The sequence below is a fragment of the Ictalurus punctatus genome, chromosome 13 (assembly GCF_001660625.3).
Source record: "Ictalurus punctatus breed USDA103 chromosome 13, Coco_2.0, whole genome shotgun sequence".
Classification (NCBI taxonomy): domain Eukaryota; kingdom Metazoa; phylum Chordata; class Actinopteri; order Siluriformes; family Ictaluridae; genus Ictalurus; species Ictalurus punctatus.
Genome location: NC_030428.2, coordinates 9,302,251 through 9,317,500, shown reverse-complemented (window position 1 = coordinate 9,317,500; position 15,250 = coordinate 9,302,251). Strand labels below are relative to the sequence as shown.

The 15,250-nt window shown below is 41.1% G+C and overlaps 1 protein-coding gene across 2 annotated transcripts in view; it reads right to left on the bottom strand.

Annotated features, from left to right (window-relative positions):
• Positions 1-14,978, bottom strand: part of arid5b (AT-rich interaction domain 5B) — a 104,425-nt gene extending 89,447 nt beyond the window's left edge. Inside the window, exons 1-3 of one of the 2 annotated variants that reach the window (XM_017483732.3) lie at positions 14,897-14,978; positions 14,276-14,530; positions 1,696-1,930 (exon numbers count right to left, since the gene is read on the bottom strand). In XM_017483732.3, coding sequence (XP_017339221.1) covers positions 1,696-1,930; positions 14,276-14,530; positions 14,897-14,917 — 511 coding nt within the window. In that variant the 5' untranslated portion in view covers positions 14,918-14,978. Of the gene's footprint in view, positions 1-1,695; positions 1,931-14,275; positions 14,854-14,896 lie in introns of those variants that run through there. The other variant, XM_017483731.3, reaches the window with a different exon arrangement.
• Between the last annotated feature and the right edge of the window lie 272 nt (positions 14,979-15,250).

The following is a 15,250-nucleotide window of genomic DNA, read 5'->3' as shown; positions in this document are numbered from 1 at the left end:
TTGTATTGTTGTCGTGTTTGAATCGTAAACACCATTGAAAATCCTCACCGCGAGCCGACGTCGCTTATACCGCTCGCAATAGTGGTTTAATTCAATTAGGTTTTATTTGAATAGCGCGTGCGACAATACGCACAATAGACACAAAGCGGCTTCACAGAAATCTGTAGCGAGCCAGAAGCGGCAGGGGGAAAGGGAAAACTCTCGGAGATGACATAAGGAATAAACTTTGAGAGGAACCAGATTCAAAAGAGAGCCCATCCTTTTCTGTGTGACAAATCGTTACAGCTGGAGAAGACTAAAGGCAAGCAGTACTGCGTGTGTTAACAGGATGTTTCGTATGAGCCTATTGTGAAAACTATTGTGAGTCCTGGGATCAGCACGGCAGCAGGTCTTAAGTACAAAACACACAATCCAGATTTATCCACTGTAAAGTACAGGTGAGATTTGGGCATGAACTGGTTAGGAAGGGTAAACCTTTAGGGTAACACCACATCAGCAAAAAGTCGGTGTAGCTCAATCGTACTGTCTAAGTAATCTCTTCCAAGTAAGAATTCAATTCAATTCAATTCAATTTTATTTGTATAGCGCTTTTTACAATAGACATTGTCTCAAAGCAGCTTTACAGAAATATCAGCACGGTGTACAGATATTAAAGGTGTGAATTTATCCCAACTGAACAAGCCACTGAGTGGCGACGGTGGCGAGGAAAAACTCCCTGTTGTTGATGTTTTAAGAGGAAGAAACCTTGAGAGGAACCCGACTCAGAAGGGAACCCATCCTCATCTGGGTAACAACAGTTAGTGTGAAAAAGTTCATTATGGATTTATATAAAGAAAAAAAGAGATTTTTACGAAACTTTACAAAATACGTAAAGTTGATCTGCGTCGCGTATTATCCACTATAGGAAAGGATGCTAATATGCTCCCGACGTCCGGCCTACAAGAAAAAGATCCCAGAGAGAAACGATTTCAAAGGCAAGTACTTTGCATACTCAGTCTAAAGAGAATTCAAACTTAAGTAAAGTAGTTAGCTAGCATTACTGGTTCATGTTTGAAGCGACATGCTTTCCTGAACGTTTTGCTAGTCTAAACGGTAAGCATGACCTAACAGCCTTCCTAAAATATGACTGTTGCTATGAAAGACTCCTGCGTCAAGGCTGTAAAAGGCCAGTGGACGTCTTTACAAAAAAAAAAAGAGATACCGCTTGCAGGTGCTTTCTTGCTACCTTCCAGATGAAAAGCGCTCCTTTTCACCCGAGCGTGTAATCTTCGACGACGCCCTGTTCCTCGGCTAGCGACGGACACGGCTTCTTGGGTTAAATGCCCACTCGAAATAGGCTGAAAATGTCCGAGGGATTAAGAGATCCCCGTCTACTCTATAGATCCTGATTACTGGGTCACTTTTTTCCCTTACAGTCGAAAGGTAAACGGTGACTAAAGCGTCGCCTCGCAGCCGGCCTTTCCTTTGAGTCCGCGACACACTCGTGAATGCAAATCGCAGTCATGAAGCTTTTAGAAAAAAGAAGCCTTGCGGGGAAGGAGATAAAGTCGCTCAATAACCGACACGGCCATATCGTCGTCCCAGCAAGGGAACCATTTACAATGATACAAGTTGGACTTATTGTGCCTTATGGCTCACTTAAACACAATAAGGCAATTCACCCTGCATACAAGCAAGTTTCAAAAAGAGACATACCCAGTTCAGCCTTCTCCCTCAGGACGTCCTTGAAGTTCAGGCCACTGTTGAACGTGGACTCTCGGTAGCGGTAGAGGCTTTCCCTCTGGCCATTCTTGCCCAGCTCTTTCAGCATCGAGGGCTTTAGAGGCAGCGCATGCAGGCCCTTGTTCCAGCACGATGAATCCCACACTGTCCATTTCACCAAGTCTTCCAACTTCACGATGACCTTCTCCGACACGGCGATCACTTCGTCCTGCCCGGGCACAGAGACAGCGTTAGACAGGTAGACGAGTGGCCAGAGGGGGTCGAATATTGTGTGGGTTTGTTTGTGTACACCAAAGAATCCTTGCTCATAAATTTTGATTCAAATGGAAAGTTTGCTAGGAAAAGAAACTGTGTGGATTCTTCAGCCAGGGAGAACACTGCGGGCAGCAGGGCTGAGCTCACAAAGCCGGGTAATTACAAGAACAGAACAACATGCAACAGTTTAGTTGAAAGAAGGTTGAAGCAAACAAACAGATCATCATAAAAAAAATTAAAAATAAATAAATAATAAAAAAGGGCCAGAAACATGTTTTTGTAAGACGCCCTAATTTGGAGCGCAAACACTACTGTTTAATTTATTTATTAATGCTCAATATAAGGCACTGCATGGTCTGGCCCCTCGGTATCTGTCTAAGCTTTTAACTTCATATACTCCCAAGAGTCATTTACGCTCCTCTCCAGCTGGTCTACAGACACGGTTGTGATCTGTAGGGGACAGAGCTTCATCGTCCTGTGCTCCTAGACTCGGGGATACGCGCCAGAGCCACTCATGTTAGAGATGCACAAAGTTTGAGCATTTTTAAATCCAACCTAAAGACTCATTTTTTAAGGTTAGCTTTTTCTTAATGGCTTTAACCATTTTGTAAACAAGTTTTTGTATGTTTTGTGGTTTTATCTGTTTTTTTTTTTTATTTTATTTTCTTGATATTTTCTTATTGTGTAAAGTGCCTTGAGGAGCTGCTTTAAAGGGGCTATATAAAAATTAAGTTTATTATTATTATTATTATTAATAAGTTTAATATTATTATTATTACTACTAACACAGCATTGCTAATTGCTCACTACACTCCGGGACTAACTGGTGACATCAGACATATTTTATATATATATATATATATATATATATATATATATATATATATATATATATATATATATATATATATATATATATATATATATGTAAGGAATCTTTGGTTGTCAGCACTTCAAGAGAATGTGAAGGAAAGACATTTTATAGCTGCTATAATGTACAATTGAGGTCATAAGTTTACATACTCCTTGCAGAATCTGCAAAATGTTAATCGTGTCCAAAAAAAAAATGAGGGACCATAAAAATTTCATTTTGAACAGGATGATCGGTGTAAATTTTTATCATTTTGTCTTCTGGGAAACTGGTCAATATCTTATGTAGACTCTGAAGGGCAGTACTAAATGAAAAAGAAATATTCATCTTTAAACAAAATAAAAATTTACACTGATCATTAACCCCACCCCCCCCTTAATGTATCGTTTTGCCTTATTGATCATCGGTGAATGTTTGCGCCTTTTGTAAAAGTTGTGTACGAGTCCCTCGGTTGTCCTCAGTGTGAAAAAATGGATCTCAACTAAGGATGGGCAATATACCGGTGGAAATTCTCCCCTTAATTAGTCTTAGAATGAGTCTTCCCGTGATGATAACGATGAAGCCTGGTCGATGACGTATTGCTGTGTGCGACCGGTTCGCAGCTCACGTGCAGAACGAGGACGAGTACGGCGGAAGGCGGACGTGAAGCCGAGGAGGAGTTCATCGCTAAACGAGGAGCTACTGTACCTCGACGATCTGGAACTGGTTTGCTTCCAGAAAATCACTTTTACTTTTAGATCAACGTTTGTGTTTCTGAGGCTCTCAAGACCACAGCTAGCACTTGTAGCTAAAAACAGCGGTGCACGGTACTATATTTATATCATCACTGATATCGTTATTGCAATAAATACCGGAACATATCGTGATATAGTTTCAAGTCCATATCGCACATCTCTAATCTCAACATCAAACAGCTGCTGTTGGAAAGAGACCAAATATGCAGAAAATGCTGGAAAAGTAAAAAATGTGCAGGACCTGGAGGATTTTTCTGAAGAACGGTGGGCGGTTTAAGTGCTCAGGACAAACAAGTGACTCATGAAGAACTCTCACGAAACATAAAAACGGTCGTTGATCATCCAGGTGACGACACACGGGATTAATAATTAAGCGCACAATGTAAACTTTTGAACTGGTTCATTTGTAATAATGTTGCAAGATGTAAGTTATTACTGTGTCTTGTGGACTATATCTAAACATCTATTATGTGAAATAGTTTATTCAGGGCAGTACTAAATAAAATAATTTAAAAAATGCCATTTTTATGATGCAATTTAAAAAATAATTATTAACACTGTACAGGTTCTGCAGGGCGTATGTAAACTCATGACCTCAACTGCAAGCAATAACAGTAAACTAGCTTGTCTTGCTGGCATTCCTCAACATTATTTGTAACCATAAATGCATTCAAACCTATTAAATTGTAATCATCGGCAAACTGCTGTGGTGAAAACACTTCAGGATGTGCTGTTATGGGAAAAAGACTTCATTTCAGCCATCCCCTTTTTCACGTCAGATCACATCACACCAGCTTTTGGTTGATTACTTTTCTATAACAGCATGCCACCATGTTTTAATCCTTACATATTCAATATTTGCCTTGTGGACACTTCAAAATCACACGTTTACATGGACAACAATAATCCGATATTAACCCGATTAAGACGATACTCTGATTAAGAAACTAGCATGTAAACAGCGATTTTTAATTACCTTAATCCGATTAAAGTCATACTCGAAGTAAACATAAATGGAATTAAGACGTGTGGAGTATTCCTGTTTGAGTCGCATTATCGAGGTGTATTACAGACATGTACACATCTTAATCACACTATTAACCTCGTGTGAGAGTTTTCACTGCATTTTGCGACAGGACACGATCACACGGCAGCGCTCAACCGTTTAACGACAAACAAGAGAGCACGGCTGCGTCCCAAACCGCGTCCTTACCTACTATAGGCCTGTAGTAGACGAAATCCATGTATCTCGGCTACTATACAGTAGGTAAGCATGCGGTTTGGGACGCAGCCCACGGCTTCAAGCAGTCGTCTATTTGCACGTACAGCACGATAAATAATTAACCGCACTTGAAGCGTTCATAAAAATGAAAAGTAAAAACACCCAAAACGGTATACGGTCCCATAACGAAGACCAACTGTATGTCGATACGTGGAATTCTGGAGGGACGTCGGACGGCGTGGCGCGGGGACGTAATGACGTGAGCCGTTAATCGATCTATGTTCTGTAACATGTAAAACCTGAACATGAAAGGAGTATTCGAAAAGCCACTCATGTAAACACCTTCATCAGAATATTGTCTTATTCAGAATAAGGTCAATATTTAGATTACTGCTGTCCATGTAAACGTAGTCACTGACACTGGGTGTTTTTATTTATTTTTTTACGGACGCTTCAAGTGCGGTTAATTTTTTGTCATGCTGTACGTGCAAATAGACGACTGCTTGAAGCCGTAGGCTGCGTCCCAAACCGCGTACTTATCATCTATATAGTAGCCGAGATACATGTATTTCTCCTACTATATAGGAGGTAAGTACGCGGTTTGAGACACAGCCACGCTCTCTTTTTTGCCGTGCGGTGAAACCTCTAACACGACGTTAATAGAGTGATTAAGGAGTGTATATGTCTGTAACGCACGTCGATAATGCGACTAAAACAGGAATACTCCACACGTCTTAATTCCATTTGTGTTTACTTCGAGTATGACTTTAGTCGGATTAAGGTAATTAGAAATTGCTGTTTACATGCTAGTTTCTTAATCAGTGTATCGTCTTAATCGGGTTAACAGCGGATTATTGTCGTCCATGTAAACGCACTGATTGACAGCATACAAGCACCGGTCTTTTCACTGTCGACAAATCTGAACATCACATCACACGTATCCTTCTTGCTTTAAGCAATCCTAGCATTCTATTTATATTCTATAAAACTGTTCATTATGCACCTAGTGTAGTAAAGTACTGTGATATCATCAAATGTGATAAATATGGCAATAATTATGGTATCAAAAATATAATCTCCATACATGTCTACTATCGACAAGTTCCGAGGAACAGATGTGTCTAGATTTTCTTAACCGTGATCCCCCCCCCCCCCCCCGCAGTATTTCCTTACTCATGAGTAACGCTACTTCAGGAGTCTCTCACTTCTTCCTGCCCGGGTGACATTTTTGAGCCACGACCCAATAAAAGCAGACACGTTCACAGAGAATGCCTGCTTTCTTGTCTAGCTTTCTTTTGGCAGGAACATCTGATTAAACCATATGCATTTAGCATTGTTGAATCATTGCACCGGTGTAACATCCCCCCCCCCTCCCCCCCTCCAACAGTAGAGCTCATTGTCCTAGTAAACTGAATGAATAAAGCTGAGTCATATGGCCATTCTGGCTGTTATTATATAAAAGGTTTCCTATCAAACAATGAAATCAGTGAACAGATTATTACATAACTTACATTACACCTAGCGCTCTATTACAATGTCCCGCTCGTGTTCGGTCCAGAATCCTGGAGACCAATTTTACCAACAACAAAAATAAAAAGCTCAAAAACTCATACACATTTTTACGGTTTTATTTGCATGATTTTACTGATTACGAATCAAATATGGCCGGTGTATACACGTTCCACAAGATTTCATTACTTATTCCATTATTTCATTACTTGTATTTTTGGATCCTCTGTGGATTTTACCACATTTCTCAAATATCACAGGATTAAAAATATCTAATAATACCAAAACAAAAGGTTACAGCTTCCATCCTTTTCTGTCTGTTGGTTATTCCAAAAATGCAAAGCACGCAAATTAGAGTAAATACATTGTTACTTTTGTCGTTTAAAAAAAGAAGATATTATTTATAAAGCACCTGGCCTCCGAAACAGCACAAAAGATGATTTTTTTTTAATAAAAGCAGCCAAGGTTGGATGACATCTCTAATTTCCCATGCAGACAGATATACACATTCCAAGAGGTTTAGACAGCATTCCTCCTGGACATGCGAATGCTGCAGCAGTCTAAACTCCATTTTTGTTTCTTCCTGCAAACGCAATCGGCGGCTCTTAAAAGTTAACGCACCTTAAAGTTATTGCGGCGCGGCGGAGAGGCACAGGCTTCTGTGCACAATAACCACTTAAGCGCAAAGGCATCTGTTTCCATGCCCCTATAAAGCTAAGTGGGTCAAACGCTGTTAATCCTAATGGCGACACAGCAAACTTTACTGCGGGATCATGTGGCTGAGCTCGCCACTTTGAAGATCAGACTCCGAGCACTGGCTTGGACTGAAAATGACTTCTTTAGACATTTCCTTCATTTAGTGGTTTCAAATATTGGAATAATGAGCGTTTGAGAAGAAAGATATATATCTGTTTCGCCATACACCTTGTTTAATACTCCCTTTCTCTCTATATACATAGCTATATAGTATGTCTACAGTATCTACAGTACTGTGCAAAAGTCTTAGCCACCCTACGGAATTATACTAAATTTGTTTTGGATGTTCGTTTCGTGCGTTTCATTTCGCTTTGCTTTGCATTTTCTCATTTGTGAGCTGCTTCTTATAAAAGCGTCTGATAAGTGAATAAATGTAACGTCGTGTAAATGTGTTCAGCATTACTGTCAGTACTAAAGAGCAAATTGTGGGTTTTCAAAATTTCATTCTGCAAAAAAAAAAAAAAAAAACGAAAGAAAAAAAGAATGTTGCACAGGAACGTAAAGAGGCAATTCTCTTATACAACTGAAACAAATTCTGACTTGATTCAGTTTGGGTTTTTTTTTTTTAAATATTTGGATATGTTTCATGTTATTACTATTACTATCGATCTATCTATCTAAGTATGTATCTATCCATCCATCTGTATGACTATCTATCCGTCAATTTATCCATCCATCTATCTATCTATCTATCTATCTATCTATCTGTCAGTCTGTCCATCCATCCATCCACCTGTCTCTCTATCAATCAATCAATCTATCTATCCATCCGTCTGACCATCTATCCATCAATTCAGCCATCCATCTATCTGTATGACTATCTATCCATCAATTTATCAATCCATCTATCTATCGGTCAGTCTGTCCATCCAGAAACCTGTCTCTCTATCAATCTATCTATCTATCCATCCATCTGACCATCTATCTATCTATCTGTCTGTCCATCCATCCATCTGTCCCTCTATCAATCTATCCATCCGTCTGACCATCTATCCATCAATTTATCAATCCATCTATCTATCTATCAACCTATCTATCTATCAGTCTGTCCATCCAGCCACTTGTCTCTCTATCAATCTATCTATCTAACTATCCACCCATCTGACCATCTATCCATCAATTCATCCACCCATCTATCTATCTATCTATCTGTCTGTCTGTCTTTCCATCCATCCGCCTATCTATCCAACTATCTATTTATTAATAGGCACTTTTGCATAAATTCTATAAAGCATAGATAGATAGATAGATAGATAGATAGATAGATAGATAGATAGATAGATAGACAGATAGATAGATAGATAGACAGATAGATAGATAGATAGATAGATAGATATTACTACTAATCCATTATTTTGGATTGACTGAGCCGCTAATTTGAAAGCAACAAGAACAAACGAATCACGATAATAAATACTGACACTACAATAGAACACGTGTTTTGGAGAGTAGTTCTGCATCAGCAGTCTTAGCAAAGTGTTTCTGTAGCTGTAGGAGGGCAAACTGGTCCTCGCTCAAAATTCTTCAAGGTTTAAAGCTTAACATTCGACCCGCAGGGGTTCTGAGAATGCCGATGAGCTTCGTTCGACTTAACTTCATTACTGCCATGGCAACAGCTAGCAATATTGACAGTGATGTCATTAATAACGTGACGTAGACCCGCAGCGGAAAGAGATATACAGCTTTGTTTACTTTCTGTTATTGAGCGAGACTATGAACATGATTACTTTTGTTCATTAAACCGTCGCCATGTTTTAGGTTTGGGCCTGTGGGTTATAACAATCGGGTCCTTGTAATTACACTTTAACGGCGGGGGGGTGTGGGGGGGGACGAAAGCCCTCAGACAGCGTCGCACTGAGTGTGCCTCACTCCACTGAGTCGACGGGTCATGCCAGGAATTCCCCAGGTCACCGCAGATTTGTCCACCTGCTCGCACGCCTATTGAATTATTGACCCGGGAACATGAAAAATGTGCTGCGTGGCTCTGGAGGAAGCTGTGTTTTGTAAAGCTGAAAGTTAAATGAACTTTTTTTTCTCTCTCCCTGCTTAATTCATCTCCACCTTGCGTTAATCGTCTTTAAAATGTAACAGAAAGCTCATATACTGCGATATCAGAGCCTGTGCAACATGTAAGGAGTAAAACACGACACGGAGCGTTCTTACAGGAAAATAATCCAGGACTTGGTCGTGTAATGCGGCCTAACATGCAGCAAAGCTAGTCGACTACATACAGCGTACAACTATTCCACGTTCTATTCCTCTTGTACGACGACAATTTTCCACCGATTAAATGGCTTCATTCATTACAGAATGACACGCTGTACATTTTAACCGTTCATAGTTACATTTAATGTGGAACGTCTGCGAAACAACTTCCTGTATCACTTACTTACACAATTATAGCACCTATAAATAGTTGTTTCCTTAAAAGCCTCTCTTTTCTCTCTCTCTCTCTCTCTCTCTCTCTCTCTCTCTCGAATTTAATAAGACAACAAAACACAGCTTGTAATGTTCCCGTCTCTAGAAACAAGCAAGCACGAAAACGGTTGCACTGACAACAACGGAGACGCCTTTCATACACACTAAATAAACGTCTCCTCGTGGAAAGCGTCACCTGCCGACCGTATCAGTGATCAGATGTTTGTCTTTTCTTAAACGCCAACACATTTTTATTCGGTTTATTATTAGCCTTAGACTGTATAGAGCGTATGCACATCGTACGCACCCGGTGAATGACAACGTATCACAACCAGGGCGTTAATATTAACCATTTGAATTACACTCAGCGCTACTGTCTGAGCGGCTTTTATAGAAAATTCATTGGTGCGGTGGTGTGAAATTCGGTTATAAAACACTGACGACTATAAACCGACCCAGCCCTTTCAAAACTCTGCTACTTAAAACAACATGTTAAAACAAATGATGTTTCGTATCCAGTTTCACTCGGCTGAAAATCCTAATTCGTGTGAATTCGGATGGGGACGCACAGCAAGCCCTCAGAATGGCTTGCAGTGAAATATGATGACACCACACAACCAAATTAAGTCTATTTGTCATGAAACACAAGAGATGTGCGATGCAAATGCATGCTCCCAGCGCCCAAGGGGGGGGGACAGCAAGTAAAGACTTGATAGCAAAACTGTTTTCTTTTACAGTCAACCCGTAGTTAATGCACAACCACCATTACGGAAGGCTATACTAAGGAAATCTGTAACTCAGCCGGTTTGGCTGTGACATGCCATTTAACAACCGAACACGGGTCACATTCTCCAGCTGACGAGAAGCGTAACCGTCATGTTGAAGAATGTTACCTTCTGAGAGAAGTGTGTGTATGTGTGTGTGTGTTTTGGGGGGTGAAGCAATTCGGGGAAGGAAGGAACAAAAAAAAGAAAGAGACTGATGAGCTCATTTGAACTATAAATATGTCCCAGGCATCCAAAACAGAAACACTGGACTTCTGCCAGGCACAAAAGTTGGGTTTGGATCTCGGCCACGCAGCACCTCTGCAGCAGCCCCCGCTCGCAAGCTCGACTGTTTTGTCATCCAAATAGCAGCGGAGAGAAGTAACTCTATTGGATATGAACACCGTTCCCTAGATCCAGTTCCTGAACAAGATGGGGATTATATGCAAATCCGCGTGCGCCGTCAATCCATAGTGTCCATGTTGTCCGCGCGTATGTGGTTATGCAAACTAGCGCGCTGGAATCTGATATGGAACCTATTTATAATGCGCAAACCCCATTTAGATCTGCCCTTATGTCATATAAGTGCTATTCAAGCCTATTGCCAGCGACGATCCTGCTTTTTCTCTTGCCAAAACACAGATATTATGAGCGACGGAGCAACAAAGCTGCAGAACAACTGGGTCCAATTAAATACAGGGGAGGGGAGGAGGGGGGGGAAGCCTGCTGTGGGAGTAGGCTTGTGCACTCTACCAAAAAAAAAAAAAAACCTCTTTTGAAATTAGAAGTATTCTCCTTCGAAGCATAATCAGAAACACAAAGAAAAAAAAAGAAGAAAAGAAACACACACACACACACACACGCCTCATTTAAAAACAACAACAAAAAGCCACAAACTTATGCTTTAGGAGAGATCCAATTCAGACAGATGAAAAGGCATGAAGAGGAAAATAATGAGAAAACAGCTCGTGAAGAAAACGGAGAGAGTGCACACGGTCAGTTGCACAATGCAAGAAGGGCACATGGCTGAAGCGGAGTGTAATGTTGCCCTCTCTAGGCTCAAGGCCTAAGTGTTAAATTCTGTAGGCTCTCTGCCAGAGAGAGAGAGAGAGAGAGAGAGAGAGAGAGAGAGAGAGAGAGAGAGAGAGAGAGAATATACTGCAGACCTAGAGCTTGCAGCCACCACTGCTGTCCTTTACTGAATGACTAACTCCAGTTAGAGGGGAAATTACATCACCTGGGTGTAAAAACAAAAATGCATCTGGAAGTACAATTCCCCAGTAATCGTAGATGCTTTGCTTATCTCTTTCACATTATCACGCTGGCTGTCATTTTAAGCAGAAGCTGGTTTATCGTTTACACTGTGGCAAGACGGAATTGAGTTCTCGCCCTAAAAAGCAGACGCACAAGGGACGTCTCTAAAATGCCGCGGTTTGTCCTTGATCTCCAGAACGAGATTTTCCCGGGCAGTGCGAAACAACAAGGAGGGATAAATCCGTTGCAGTGCCGTTCCTGTTTTCCACAAAAAAAATTGTGACCTTATGCAAAGGAGTATGGGTAACTTTGTGCGAATGCAAATGCAATTTAATTGGACACTTGGCTGAGCATGTTGGCCTTGGGAAGGTGCAGGCGTTAGGAGGCTCATCTTACTGCAGGTGGTTGGGCTGACACTGCGCCTCATTGTTATTTAAATGTTGCACGTCTCATTTAACAACTACATAAAGGACAACGAGCACAAAGCAGTATCCTTTAACTTACCCCCCCTTTGCACAATCAGGATTGAATGTTAGAACTAAAACAAACAGGCCACGCCAGCCACATGACTTAACATGACTGGTTTCTGTTAAAAACAAGCGGACAGAAATCGCTTTCGGTGTCCCGTGCTGTTAAACGGTTAAAAGTCGAGCCGCTGTCCTTGGGCTCGTAATTCTATCTGGCCTGCCGTCTCGAGATCAGCGGGCAGTCATGTATGAGTAATAAATTTGAAAAGTAAATAGTTCACCTTCCTGTGAGTGAATGAATAAGTGAAGGAGAGCGGTGGGAGTTATCAGATTGTCGTGGGGGTTGGGTGGGGTTATCCTGTTCTTTTAACGTGGATAGATTTTGACCACAACTAAATAATAAGTGTAAATATAACTTGCCACATCATTTGCGCTTATTTATAGTGAATTAGGTCGCGGCGTTTTTGCCTGGAAACACTTGATCCAAACCTGGTGACCCTGTTTAGAAGGACTTCTGCGGGCCATGGCTACAGTGTGTCCGTAGTTTAACGTTCAGTTGGCACAGTCACAGTTTGGACTGGTTTACATAGTTGGCTGGGTTTTAAAGTGTGTATTGAGGTGGAAACTGTCTCTCCAATCTGGCAACCTAGGCAGAGAACTCTGTGTGTGTGTGTGTTGGGATGGGGGGGCGGGTGTCTGGTTGGAAAGAGGACAGGGTCCCTGATCAACTGAACAAACAGAGCGAATTGTAGAGGGTTTTTTTTTTTCACCTCTATTCCGCCTCGTTACGTTGCGTAAACAGCGTGCGCTCAAGGTCGCCGCAGCGCGTCGTTTGCGTAACCTGCGCATTCACCAACGCGTTTGCGCCGCAACCTTGACGTTTAACTGGAGTCCGGGCTTTGCGTAAAAAAAAAAAAATAAAAAAATAAAAAAGAGAGAGAGAGAGAAGAAAAAAAAAACCTGTTGCTTATTATGGAAAAGGAAACGTGATACCCTGCAACTCGGGGGTTGGAAACCATGCAGTGAAAGTTCAAACCAAAACAACCAGGGTTTATTTTTTAATGATTTTTTTCCCCACTAATTTACACTAACAGGGAAAAAAAAAAAAAAAAAAGATACAGGCTAAACCTCCATCCTCCATTACATTAGTTACATTAGCTGTGTAAACCACCAGCTGTCTTAACAACAACAACAATTGCATACTGCATCGCGCGCAAGGGATCAAAGACATATGAAATATTATAAACACAACAGCATATTTAATGCATGATGGCTTAATTTCCAGTCACAAATATAGCCTACATTGCCCTTTTCTTTTGGTTGCTCGGATCTGTAGAGCAAAGCTGCAGCATTGTGGACAACAATAACCTTCATAAATGTCATCTCTCGCCAATGCTGCCTTGTTTTTTTATCGGTCTGCCATTATTAATCAATTCCCACTGGGATCATGTCCGCGTGCACATCTCCTGCAACATACAGCTTACGTTTATTCACCTTCTTCTTGCTCTCACGTTTCGATCTATTTATAGACATATTTATGGGATACAAAGCAAGCATTTTTTTTTTCGCAAAACAGCACAACACTACAGCGCGTTCTCTTCTGCCCCATGCACTGCACCCCCCCCCCTTATTTTATTTATTTTTTTTTTTTTTTTGCCAAATCGACAATATGTGTAGGCTCTGAGTGCACTGGAAATACTGTATTACCTCATCGAGTGAGCGAGAGAGAGAACAGCACAGCCTAGCATAGGCTTTCGCAATTTCCGCACTGGTGTATTTATCTGATGAGGCATGCAAAAAAAAAAAAAAAAAAAAAAAAAGATAAGGTGACAACTTTCACACAAGCACCAGACCCGCTCTGTCTCTATTCTCCTAAATACTAGCTATGAATGCTACGCTATAAAATCTGATGGGTTATTACTGGTCAATAATAATAATAATAATAATAATAATAGTACTGAAGGTTGTTATGAAGCAGGCATAACACCGTGCTGTGTGTGAATAAGGCGACCAGAATCAGGAATCAGACTTGAATGAAAGGAAATCAGCTCGCGACAAAGCGGAATAGACATAAATAACAACAGCTCGCGCTTTTCACTCATGATGTGAAATTGTGGTACAAAAAAACAACAATATCAACAACAGGCAGGAAATGAAGCGAGTAACACACACAAATTATATATTTTATATATATATATATATATATATATATATATATATATATATATCGAATAAATAAATAAATAAACAAACAAACAAACAAATAAGCAAGCACGAGCACAGAGGCGTGAATGTGTAATTACCTCTCCGTGAGTGACAGTCCTTCCCTGGGGAGTATCTTCTGGCAGAAAATAAAGTTTGGAGCTGGATAAAAGTTGCTTGGTTGTCCTTTCTTCCCAGAGCAGCTGGAGCTCGGCTATGCACACCGGGTCCTCCGGTTTACAGCGCACGAAGAAAAAATCGCCCAGAGACAAAATCCTCGCTTTGGCCTCGAGCTTGAACCGAAACGCCTTGTAGAAAATGTACGGTCCGTGCAAGCCACAAGGTGAGCCGACCCACTGCGGAAACAGCACACGACAAGTCATTAATCTCACCATTAATATCCTAGCGTCCAATTCAAACAAACACAACCCTTCTCATCTATACTCATCCTACGTCTAATCGATCAACACAAACAAACAAAACACGCTCACGCGACCAAAACAAACCACAAATATCCACAATCCAGCTTAATACAGGAATCCAAAATATTCACTTGTTTTCAAGTTTCCTCTAACGCCTCGATAGCAATACGGTATAACGGCTCAAAGATAAACATTCGCCCAAACTATAACGTGTGTAAGTGTGTGTGTGTGTGTGTGTGTGTGTGTGTGTGTGTGTGTGTAATGTGAAAAGGGAAATAAAAGCGGAGTGGCTGATGATACCGTGAGTGAGTTGGGCTCCATCTCGACGCTCTGAATTGATTAAACTCAACATTCTCTCCAAACTTGTTGGCTTGAATGGATTGCCGCAGGTCCTGGAAGGGGAAAATATCCGAGCGCCCGGTGCTTCGCCGAGCCTCAATATGAAAACGACACCGCGGGAATTCCGCGCTTCAAAAATGTGCGCTGTTACCATGTAATATTTTTCCCAGCGTCCACGTTTCTAGTCGTACGATTTACGAAGCATTTCGCCAACAAAACGTTCATATTAAATTCAAAACACGGTACGGACACGCAGCTGGTCAGACGCTGTCGTCGCGTCGGTACCGTTTTTAAAAAACACCCCGAGGATTACAC